This window comes from Magnolia sinica, chromosome 13 (assembly GCF_029962835.1).
Source record: "Magnolia sinica isolate HGM2019 chromosome 13, MsV1, whole genome shotgun sequence".
In the NCBI taxonomy this organism is placed as follows: domain Eukaryota; kingdom Viridiplantae; phylum Streptophyta; class Magnoliopsida; order Magnoliales; family Magnoliaceae; genus Magnolia; species Magnolia sinica.
Genome location: NC_080585.1, coordinates 27,720,808 through 27,733,193, shown reverse-complemented (window position 1 = coordinate 27,733,193; position 12,386 = coordinate 27,720,808). Strand labels below are relative to the sequence as shown.

Sequence of the window (12,386 nt, the reverse complement as noted above, 5' to 3'; positions counted from 1 at the left end):
TAAGCCTCACAATGAAATCTGGGAAGGTTTCAACTGTAGTAATCCAATCACTGCTATCTTCTGTGGTGAGGTCCACTTGAGGTTTGGATGTACCTCATTTTTGGGTTCATGCTCTTAGAAATATCTTTAAAAATTGATGGAGACTAGATATAAAACATAAATCATAATGGGGGCGTAGAGAAATTCAATACATTAAATTAAAAGTCATTATGTAGGACGTAATCTATTTGGCAGAGAGAAATCCGCCTATCTTGTCAGCTGGTAGTCATCAGCGAGGACGTCGACCAATGAGAACGGATGGTACTGAATTTTCCCGTGACTTCAAACATAGACTATCCGCATCTGTGTTGAAGGCGAAGGGAATTCGAACTTCTGTGGCTCCACCATTTGTAAACACCGGCCATCCATTGCCGATCACAACAGCTCACAAATCACGCAAAATTCTCTCCCCCCAACGGGTTGCATACTATACAACACAACTTTTAATGCGTGGAACTTATATAGCTCTCTTATGATTTACGTATTATATCCACTGTTAATTCATTTGTCCATATCATTTTAGAGCATGAGCCTAAAAACAAAATACATCCATAGTTCAAATGGACTACACATGAACCAGTGGAGAAAACAAGCTAACGTTGAAACCTTCTCAGGGAGGTTTATTTTCGATCTAAACGGTTTATATAAGTTCTTCCAAATGAATTAACATTGAACTCCTCAATTGCATTTTGAGAGCTCATTTCCACCCATTTTCTTTTTCCCTCCTCAGACATGGAGTGCATCAGTCAAATCATCAACATCATATCTAGATGGTGGGATCCGATCGCTCGTCCCCTCATTGAGCTTGAAGACAACTTCAGCTCCCTTAAGGAAGCCATGGAAGAATTGAAATGCGTGAGGAATGACGTGAAGACAAGGGTGGAAGTCGCAGAGAGGGGGCTTCTCAAATGCAAGGAAGAGGTTCAATTATGGCTAAAAAAGGTAGAAGAAGCGGAAGGAGAAGTGAATGCAATGGAAGAAACTTTCAAGCAAATGATGAGGTGTCTTTGGAATTTCCATCCAAATTGTTGGTCGGCCTACAAGCTTAGCAAGTGGGCGGAGAAGAAGCTGAAAGATGTAGCTGTGCTGAAGAGCAAAGGTGATTCCTTCAAAGAGGTGGCGAACAAGCAGCTTCCCGATGCTGTTGAAGAGAAGCCTCTTACATTAGCTGTGGGCAGGGACTTGGTGTTGGAGAAGGTTCTAAACTGGATTGGCCAAGGCAAAGTGGGAGTTATTGGAATATATGGAATGGGGGGTGTGGGGAAAACAACACTTCTGAATGATATCAATAACCAATTCCTTAAAAGAAATGATGATTTCTATGTTGTGATTTGGGTGGTGGTGTCTAAAGAATTAAATGTAGGAAAGATTCAGATGGATATTGGCAAGCGATTGGGCTTGTCTTGGCCAGAGAATGAAAGCAACAACCAGACACGGACTCATGACATTCGCAAGATCTTGAGCAATAAGAAATTCATGCTGTTGTTGGATGATATTTGGGAATCGTTGGATCTAGGGATGGTCGGAATTCCTCATCCAAGCAGCCAAAACATGAGCAAGGTTGTTTTCACTACACGATTTGAGTACGTCTGTGGCCACATGACCGCCGACAAGAAGATTAAAGTAGAATGTCTTCCTGAGAAAGAAGCAATGGATCTATTTCGACGGAATGTTGGTGAAGAGACCATGAAATACCATCCAGAGATACCGATCCTTGCCAAGAGCGTTGCTAAAGAGTGCAAGGGTCTGCCCCTTGCGCTCATCACCATTGGGCGGGCCATGGCATGTAAGAAGACACCACAGGAATGGAAGCATGCTATATCAGTTCTGAGCACAAGCAAGCCACCATCGGAGATATCAGGTATGAATGATAAAATGCTTTTGCGCTTGAAATTCAGTTATGATAATCTCGATGGTGACACAATTAAATCGTGTTTCCTATACTGCGCACTGTTTCCGGAGGACTTCAACATTAGGAAAGGAAGGCTTATAGATTACTGGATAGGCAAAGGATTCTTAGATGGGTGGGATGATGATCTTGATGAAGCCCATAACAAGGGACATGATATCATTGGAAGATTAAAGGCTGCATGCTTGTTGGAGAGAGGTTCTGATGAAAAAACAGAGGTAAAGTTGCATGACGTGATTCGTGATCTGGCCTTATGGATAGCTTCAGAGTGCGGGAAGAAGAAGAATAGGTTTTTGGTGAGAGCAGGCGTGGGACTGACGCATGCACCGGTGGTTGAGAGCTGGAAGGAGGCCGAGAGGATATCTCTAATGAATAATAGAATAAAAGAAGTAACAGAGACACCTCAATGCCCCAACCTCTTAACCTTGATGCTCCAATCGAATTTAAATTTTCGAAAAGTCCGCCCCGAGTTTTTTCAGTTCATGCCACTTCTTAGGGTCTTGGATCTGTCACATTCATTTTTAAAGGAGCTTCCAGCAGGGCTCTGTAACTTGGCAGAGCTACGATATTTCAATCTATCAAACACGGAGATCACATCATTGCCTGAAGAGATTGGAAATCTGGTAAAGCTGAAGCATTTGGACTTGGGGTATATATCTACTTTGGGCATAATTCCTCGAGGGGTAATCTCCAGGCTTTCTGAGTTAAGAGTGATCAAACTAGAAAGGAGTTATTCAAAGTGGGAAGAAGGGAGTGAGGGATTAAATATGAGTGAGTTGGAAGGCCTCGAACGTTTAAACCATCTTAATCTCACCTTATCAAATGTGCATGCTCTTGAAAGGTTGCTCTGCTCTAGCAAGCTACAGAACGTGACTCGGAATCTATTTCTGATGAATCTGACTATCTCCAACCAACGATCATCCCTTTTAACTGCAATGAAAAGTCTTCAACGGCTTAATCTTCGCCACTGCAATGGGTTGGTGGAGGTGACAATTAGTGGGTATGTAAAGGAGGATGACGATTATCCTGTTTCGAGCCTAGAATGGCTCAGCCTTCGTGAACTCCCCCACTTAAATTGCATTCGGGTGGGCCGCGGATGCTTCAGAAACCTTCACACAATAAGGATTTTGTTCTGTTACAAGTTGAAGAAAATTTATGGTTTACTACAACTTGGAAATCTTGAAACAATTTTTATAAAAGATTGCTATGAGCTAGAAGAAGTAATAGGTACGGTCATTCCTGATGATGAAGTTGCAGATATAGGGCTAATGCAACTAAAACGTATGACACTCTTGAACCTTCGAGAACTAACGAGCATCTGTAGCTATGCACTGCATTTTCCTTCCTTGGAGGAAATCTACGTCTTTAATTGCCCAAAGTTGAAAAAGCTCCCTCTTTCTCTCCATAGCGCACACAATTCTCTAAGGAAGATACGTGGTGAGAAAGAATGGTGGGATAGTTTAGAGTGGGAAGAAGATGGCATCAAGTCGTATTTTCTATCCTTTTTCCATGAAATAAATTAGCGAGAGTCATTGTCAAAGTAGAAATATTTTTTAATAATTATTTCTTAGTATTGTGAGATTAATTTTAGAAAGGAGACTGAATTTTTCTTAGATCAAGTGTGCTATGTATTATTATCAGTTTAATATGTAATATATGTGCCATTAATGTATCAGATGATATTAGATTAATTTCTTATGTTGGTGATTCTACGCATGAGGTGAACTATTAACTCTTGAGCATTGATTACGCCTGTTTTGTGTGTACGTACAAGTGAGGTAATGTACACGCCAAGGAGCAAGTGCAATATCCAAGCCCACCCATAAGAAAAGATGCGACCATGTAGATTTCTTAGGCCTCATCTAATCGGTCAACTTATTTCAAGCCAGGATGCGTTAGGCTCCCGACGCTATGTTCTGTCCAGAGGGAAGCCATCTGCTGATGATGTTTTTGGGTTATATTTGTAGTTTCGTGTTTTTTTTTTTTTTTTTTTTTAAATTTTATTTTTTTTAAATTGTTTTGTGGTAAGGCATGCCCCTTTTTGTGTTGACCCACCGCAGTAAAGAACGAGCAACAGTGCATTTTATTCCAAGTATGCATTTACTTTGGGTCCCACTTGATGAGTGGATTGGCCTGATTTCTTGTGTTAGGTATGGTGGGGCCAATTAGCTGGATAGGTTGGATGTCATACCCTCACAACATGAGGGCAACCATGCAGGACATTGGTGTCCAACTAGTTATGTTATATCTACTCAATTAAAAATGCTTTATTTGAGAAATTGATGCAAGGAAAGATGTGATGAGGTCGATTAACATCTTCCTCGATTAATTAACACCTTCAATTCGCAAGGTACTCTTACATTCACAAGAGAATTTTTTTGACTTCATGAGAGAAATAATATAAATATAAGAATTTTAATTAATAGATTCTTTCAAAATAAATAAATTTAGCATGATTAAATAATTATAAACAAATCCTAAAACATAATTAAAAGAGTCTTAATCAAATAAGGAAATAATTTCTAAAAATCATACAAATTTCCATCATCCGTCAACTTATCGTTGACCAGTCAAGTCGACTACAACTAAAAATTTTGTGAATTTTGACCTGTTGACCCAATTGGTCGACCCGTTGAACAGGGCCTTCGACTTGTTGACTGGATCTGTCGACATGTCGAAAGTGGCAATAATTGTCTAGTGTTGAGCGTCAAATATTGCATATCAGACCCATTTATTGCATGGATTTACAAGCATGATACCGTTTAATAGCCTGATTTAATTGTATTTGTGATGCAGAGTGTATTTACAAGCATGAACTGAAAAAGGGTGCTTAAACCATGGATTTAACGCTCTGATGACACCCAAGGCAAGGGACGGACTCCAGGGGACGAAGATCGATGGAATTATGCATCAAAGATCCGAGAAAATCAGGCCATTCACGTTAAAGAGGCCCGAAAATGGTGAAAAATGCAAGATCACATAGTTCTTGCCATCTGATTGGCTCAAAACTTCATACATGGCCTGAGGGCCATAAATTAACCGTACATATCAAATTTCAGCCCTCGGATCACTATGGAAGTACCCCAACTGACAGATCAGCCCATAAACCGTTGATTCTGGGCCCACCTGATATCTGGAACTGTCTCAACTTTGGTCTCGACGGTTTAAATAAGATGAGAAAGTAAATGGCTGGATCAGATTTTCAAATCACATCACATTGGGGCTTGTACGTGAGGCGTGTACACTGCACGTGTACACGTGCCGAGCCGCACCGAACCACGTTACGCGGGTCAGCAGCGCTGACCCGCATCTCCTTCTCAAATACGGACGGACGCTGTCCGTTTTTGCGGACGCTAATGGGCCCCACACATTGTCCCAGTGGACAATCCAAATCGTCCATCGTGTAGAGGGCCTCGACTACTAGAAAACCTTGCTGAACTTTTGAACCCATGCAAGCACACGTGCGCGATACAGAGGCCACAAACAGGCGGTCCTGCGACGTTCAAAATGATTTTTGAGGTGATTTCTTCTCTGGGCCGCGTCAATGGACGTTCAAAACCACCCATTCTTGACTGAAATTTCATCCTGAATCTAATGGACGGGGTGGATTTCTCTAAAAATACCTCTGTGGGGCCCACCGAACACGTCAGCGCCTCTGCGTATGCCTTACGCACGTTCGGGAAAACCGGAAGTTGCGGGAAGTTGCGGGCCGTCGTCCGTGAAGGGATCAGCGATCCAAGCCGTCCATTTGATCATACAAGGGGTGCTTACACTCGCCACGCTGGCAGATTTCAAAGAGGGGAAGACTCCTCCTCTCAAACTGAGTCCAAACGTAAACAGTTAAGCGTTTCCTGTTACAGAAGCAGAGTTCCGCAAGGAATCTGCCGCGAAGGATTTCGCAATCCGGCCAGGCCTCTCCTGCACAGCCCCTGGCACCTATAAAGAGAGAGAAGAAAGAGAAAAAAAGAGGGCTGGAAGCTGGAACGTGAGAGGAAGAGCAGAGAAACGGTGGGTGGCGGTCTTGGCTTTGAAGAAAGAAGAGATCAGCCCGTGAGCTGGGCTTTCTACTAGATGTGGCTGGAGGGATTCAAGCTGCTTGGCAGGGGTTGGCTTTGAAGGAAGGAAGAAAAGGAAGAAACGTGAAGGTGCGGGAGAGAGTACAGAGAGGTTGGCTGCTGGCAGCGTCGCTTGGGCTGGACCTGGACCTGGTTTTTCTTGTCTCTTTCTTTTCTCCTTCTTCTGTTTTTGATATTTGAATTTAGCCCATTCATGTGTGGCTAAACCTCTTAGCTAGGGCTAAGAGGTGAAGCCTGTAGTGAGATGGGAGATTTTACTGTGTGCCTTTAATTCATAAACTGAATTTGATATAGTTGATTATTAAAGGAATATTTTTCTTAGTCTTTTATGGTCTGTTGTGACTGAAATTACAATGGGTTTGCAATGGCTTTGAGTATTTCTTTCCCCTTTTTTATGTTTATGAAGTCAGGAACCCCTGTTGTTCATCATTGTCCCATGGGCATGGTAGGATGACAGTACCCTTCCTGATCCTCATACATTGTTGATTGGTTGGTAATTAGTTTAATCCTGTTGTTTGCTTTGTCTCCTGGGCATGGTTAGATGATGGAATCCATTCTAATTCATATACCCTTCACCTCTTGAAAACTATATCAAAGGAAGTCTAGTTAAATTCCATGATTTCTGAAGCAGGCATAATTTCTCCCTGATCTCTACAAGTGGATCCTCTGAATCCCTAGTTTCCTTCCTCTGAATTCCTTAAAGTTTTAGATAACTATTCCACAATTATTTCTTAAATTCTATTTGGTTTAGATCGCATCCTAGACTAGTTCTATTTCTACCTAGTTTCAGGAAACGTACAGGTATCAGTCCCTGTGGATTCGACCTCGGTCTTACCGAGTTTATTACTACATCACAACCCTATACTTGGGGAGTGAACAAGTTTTTGGCGCCGTTGCCGGGGACTGACGGTTACGTTTTCTGAGATTAATTAGTTTTAGAATTAGGTTAAGATTAGGATTTTACTAACTTTAGGTTAAAGTTTTTTTTATTTTATTTTTAGAAACTAACTTGTTTCCTATTTTATAGGACCTTGACATATACCTTCTAAATTAGTAATCCCTTTCTAATTCATCTACTTTTTCTATTTTTAGAAAATAGTTTATTTTTAGAAACTTTCTTCTTTTGTTTTTAGAAACAAGGTTAGTTATTTCCTTTCTTTTAGAGATTCTTTCTAATTTTTAAAGACTAACTCATCTTTCCTTTATTTTTATTTTTAGACATTTTCTAATTCTGGAACTTTCCTTCTTAGAAATTAACTTTCTAATTCTAACTCTTTTAGAATCTAACTTTGTTTCCTAATTTATTTTTAGAAATTTCTACTTGTAGACTTTTTGTTTAAAAACTAACATTACTTTAGAATTTTTAGATTTAGAAACTAATTTCTGTTGTTTTCTTTTGCAGGATCTTAATATAAGAATCTCTAGTCTGGTAACATCTTTCTAACTTCTCCTCTTACTTTATGTATTGCTGTAGGATTCTTCTTTTTTCTAGGATTAGACTCAGAGTTAGGGTTCTACCATGGAAGCGTGGGTACGTGCATATGCCGAGATGGATAAGAGATATTGGGGAATGCCTGAGGGTTGTGGAATTCAACGTATACCTCAAGATTTTTCTCCATCAAGAACAGACATTGAGAACCGACTAAAACGTTATGTTCCATCTGTTAATAGGGCCGTATATGATCGTAATTATGGAAACGAGGATTATTATCAACCATCATATTCTCCCATGTATGATCAGTATGACTATTACCAGGGGAAACATCAAAATTTGGAAGATGAACCAACTATATGTTATAATGATTACCCTCTTGGATACCCTACCATTGATATCCAACCAGAAACAATCCAAGAGGATTTAGCTCAGCGTAGCCTGGCCTATCTCACGGAAATGAGAAAATCGTTGGAAGCGCTTAATTCGTGCCTTGATAAGATAGAGGAGGCTCGGTTATCTCAACCACAATTCATTCCAGAAATACAATGCGAGAAAAGTGATCCTAACTCGCTTTGGAAGAACTCTGGAATTACAAATGAGGAGTTGGATTCTATCAATGAGCATATGGTTCAATTTCCCGATGAGTTGATCTCGATGACTGTTCAAAGGAATGGTCAAGATGCGTGGGTATCTTGCTTATTGGGATGATGATCATGAATATACAGCCCAAGGTCCCCTAGAATCAATCTCAAGTTTGGTCCAGGTCAATGATCAAGATGTACATGAAGTGGTAAGTCATAATGAGCCACTCCCCTCACCTGACATGTCTGATTTTAAGGTAGAGGATGAGCTCCTTATAATCGACCCTTCTAACTCTTGTGAAACATGTTTGGACCACTCCTCTGAATTAAATGATGATGTGATTCGGGAGAAGGACGAGTTGCTCGCTACGACCTTGGAAATTGAAACCACTAAGTTGAGGCCACCATCTGAGCTGTACACATTTGACAATTCAACACCTCGATTGAGTAGTTTCAATGAACAAAGTGATCACATCGATGCTTCCCCTATTGATTTTCAATCTATCTGTGTAGGGCTGGAGCAAGAGAGCACACCTCCATTTACCTTTAAAGACAATGGATTCCTTGGGCAGATCATCACAAGCTTTAATGTGGAAAATGAGTCACCCTCAGCTGAATGTCCCAACTCTTTTGATGATTGTTTGGCACACTTTGTAGATTCAAATGATCCCATGATAAGAGACATAGTGAATGCCTTGCAAAACAACATCTCGGTAGTCATCACGACCAAGAGAACCCTTACTTTGAAGCTCCTTCTTCCACATATCCCGAATGTTTACCATTAAAGGAGGAGGAGCTGAAAATTGAACCGAAATCTGACTCTGAATGTGTTGAGACTACATTACTTCTTGTGAAGTTTTCTAAACTTTATCTACTTGTATCTCCGATTCACTATGGGATACTAACGTTGAAACTTCTATCACAGGTGAATTGTATATACTATGGATACCTCAAGCACTTCAACGGAAAATTTCTTATGAGGTACATAAGTTTCTATGGAAAGTCATGCTCCAAGGCGTCCAAGCCTATTGCAAAAAGGGCTTTTGGATGATCCTGTTGAGGAACTTACTGAGAAACTTATTAAGATACTGGCCGAAAGAGGAACCTTGCGGCTTGATTCAGTAGTTTTTTATCACTTTCATAGGACTAGAGCTGTTGCTTTATTTGTCTGGTTAAAGACAGTAAACTTAGCGCTCCTGGGAGGCAACCCAGCTCTTCATTTCATTTCGTTTTTATCATTAGTTAGTTCAATGTTTGTGGGTAACATTACTGCAAACCCTCACGAGACTACAACTCGTCCACTAGGGGCAACCTAGGGGTTTAAAGGCTTGTTGCATATGCTAAATGCAATCGAGAGCACCTGCGAAAGTGGTATAGGTAGGATTTTATCTTTACTTTTGTTGGTTTCTCTCTTGTACTGACCCCCTTTTACGTAAATAGCTATGGAAAGCCTCTTGATTCTTTCAGGTATTATCTTCCTATCACTTCTCATTTACTTATTTTGTCCCATGTGCATTGCATGTTTATTTCTTTTACATTGAGGACAATGTAGAATTTTGGTTGGGGTGGGAGATTAGGTTTCCTAATCAGTGTTTTCTTGGTCTTGAGCAGTAGGAGATTAGGGTTCCTAATCAGTGTTTTCTTGGTCTTGAGCAAAAATTGTGAAATTTTTTTAATTTGTCTGGATTTTCTTGTGAATTCGAAGGGATTTTGATGGCCATCTAGGGCACTTGGAATTACAAGATGAGTGATGTTGGTAATTTATGACTCTTAGATTCAGTTATTTATTATATTAGATTTCACAGTTAAGTTTGAAGTGTTAATCTCTGATTAGAAGTTGTAAACATTGATTGAGTTATGATCTCACATGTCACATCTCGCTTTCACATTAAGGTTTCAGTTTGATATTGAAGGATTTACTTGGTACTCACTAAGCTTGAAGGGAACCAACCTGAGAAATTGAAAGGATTGGGCAAATGGTCTACACCATAGGTTTGCTCCCTATAGGTGTAGATTTAATTCCCTATGAATGATATGTGAAAAATTTAGGTGTACAGTCTTCATCATAGGTTTGCTCCCTGTAGGTGAGGATTTGATTCCCCTTCTTGGCGTTACTTTTAATGAAAAAATCAAAAGCTGAAGGAATGAAAAGATGATCTGTGAGGCAAGTTTTGGTTATCATGAATCTTCTTATTGGTTACCAGTGATATCCTGAAATAGAGAAGTGAATTTTACTGATGATAAGCTGAGATTACACTGTACGCTCATAGATCTCAATGATTAGAATTTTTCTAATTAATGGAATAATACTTTGAACTTGACTATGAAGTTTACCGTGCGCTTGAGTCTAGGAGGAAGTAATATCCAACATTCATGAATCTGGGAATTCTCATATCTGGATTATTCTACAAAAATCACGCGAGTTTATAGAAATTGTTCTGTAATTCTCAACTTACTTTTCGCATATTTTGCTCGGGACTAGCAAAATGCTGGTTAGGGGTTGTGTTGAGGGTCAAATATTGCATATCAGACCCATTTATTGCATGGATTTACAAGCATGATACCGTTTAATAGCCTGATTTAATTGTATTTGTGATGCAGAGTGTATTTACAAGCATGAACTGAAAAAGGGTGCTTAAACCATGGATTTAACGCTCTGATGACACCCAAGGCAAGGGACGGACTCCAGGGGACGAAGATCGATGGAATTATGCATCAAGGATCCGAGGAAATCAGGCCATTCACGTTAAAGAGGCCCGAAATTGGTGAAAAATGCAAGATCACATAGTTCTTGCCATCTGATTGGCTCAAAACTTCATACATGGCCTGAGGGCCATAAATTAACCGTACATATCAAATTTCAGCCCTCGGATCACTATGGAAGTACCCCAACTGACAGATCAGCCCATAAACCGTTGATTCTGGGCCCACCTGATATCTGGAACTGTCTCAACTTTGGTCTCGACGGTTTAAATAAGATGAGAAAGTAAATGGCTGGATCAGATTTTCAAATCACATCACATTGGGGCTTGTACGTGAGGCGTGTACACTGCACGTGTACACGTGCCGAGCCGCACCGAACCACGTTACGCGGGTCAGCAGCGCTGACCCGCATCTCCTTCTCAAATACGGCCGCTGTCCGTTTTTGCGGACGCTAGTGGGCCCCACACATTGTCCCAGTGGACAATCCAAACCGTCCATCGTGTAGAGGGCCTCGACTACTACAAAACCTTGCTGAACTTTTGGACCCATGCAAGCACACGTGCGCGATACAGAGGCCACAAACAGGCGGTCCTGCGACGTTCAAAACAGTTTTTGAGGTGATTTCTTCTCTGGGCCGCGTCAATGGACGTTCAAAACCACCCATTCTTGACTGAAATTTCATCCTGAATCTAATGGACGGGGTGGATTTCTCCGAAAATACCTCTGTGGGGCCCACCGAACACGTCAGCGCCTCTGCGTACGCCTTACGCCCGTCCGGGAAAACCGGAAGTTGCGGGAAGTTGCGGGCCGCCGTCCGTGAACGGATCAGCGATCCAAGCCGTCCATTTGATCATACAAGGGGTGCTTACACTCGCCACGCTGGCAGATTTCAAAGAGGGGAAGACTCCTCCTCTCAAACTGAGTCCAAACGTAAACAGTTAAGCGTTTCCTGTTGCAGAAGCAGAGTTCCGCAAGGAATCTGCCGCGAAGGATTTCGCAATCCGGCCAGGCCTCTCCTGCACAGCCCCTGGCACCTATAAAGAGAGAGAAGAAAGAGAAAAAAGGAGGGCTGGAAGCTGGAACGTGAGAGGAAGAGCAGAGAAACCATGGGTGGCGGTCTTGGCTTTGAAGAAAGAAGAGATCAGCACGTGAGCTGGGCTTTCTACTAGACGTGGCTGGAGGGATTCAAGCTGCTGGCAGGGGCTTAGCTTTGAAGGAAGGAAGAAAAGGAAGAAAAGGAAGAAACGTGAAGGTGCGGGAGAGAGTACAGAGAGGTTGGCTGCTGGCAGCATCACTTGGGCTGGACTTGGACCTGCTTTTTCTTGTCTCTTTCTTTTCTCCTTCTTCTGTTTTTGATATTTGAATTTAGCCCATTCATGTGTGGCTAAACCTCATAGCTAGGGCTAAGAGGTGAAGCCTGTAGTGAGATGGGAGATTTTACTGTGTGCCTTTAATTCATAAACTGAATTTGATATAGTTGATTATTAAAGGAATATTTTTCTTAGTCTTTTATGGTCTGTTGTGACTGAAATTACAATGGGTTTGCAATGGCTTTGAGTATTTCTTTCCCCTTTTTTATGTTTACGAAGTCAGGAAGCCCTGTTGTTCATCATTGCTCCATGGGCATGATAGGATGACAGTAC

At 41.2% G+C, this 12,386-nt stretch overlaps 1 protein-coding gene across 1 annotated transcript; it reads left to right on the top strand.

Moving 5' to 3' along the window:
* The first annotated feature begins 642 nt into the window (after positions 1–642).
* Positions 643–11,895, top strand: LOC131224176 (disease resistance protein RPS5-like). The gene is made up of 4 exons (XM_058219715.1): positions 643–3,385; positions 5,809–5,956; positions 6,041–6,156; positions 11,702–11,895. Exons 1-4 carry the CDS (start codon positions 772–774, stop codon positions 11,893–11,895), a joined length of 3,072 nt encoding a protein of 1,023 aa, XP_058075698.1. The 5' UTR covers positions 643–771.
* The last annotated feature ends 491 nt before the right edge of the window (positions 11,896–12,386 follow it).

Excerpts from the sequence above, each read along its gene's own strand:
- LOC131224176 (XM_058219715.1), top strand. The coding sequence starts at position 772 with ATGGAGTGCATCAGTCAAATCATCAACATCATATCTAGATGGTGGGAT. Across the intron at positions 3,386-5,808 it reads TTCTCTAAGGAAGATACGTG|AAGCAGAGTTCCGCAAGGAA; the intron begins GTGAGAAAGAAT and ends TTCCTGTTACAG. Across the intron at positions 6,157-11,701 it reads TTGGGCTGGACCTGGACCTG|AAGCAGAGTTCCGCAAGGAA; the intron begins GTTTTTCTTGTC and ends TTCCTGTTGCAG.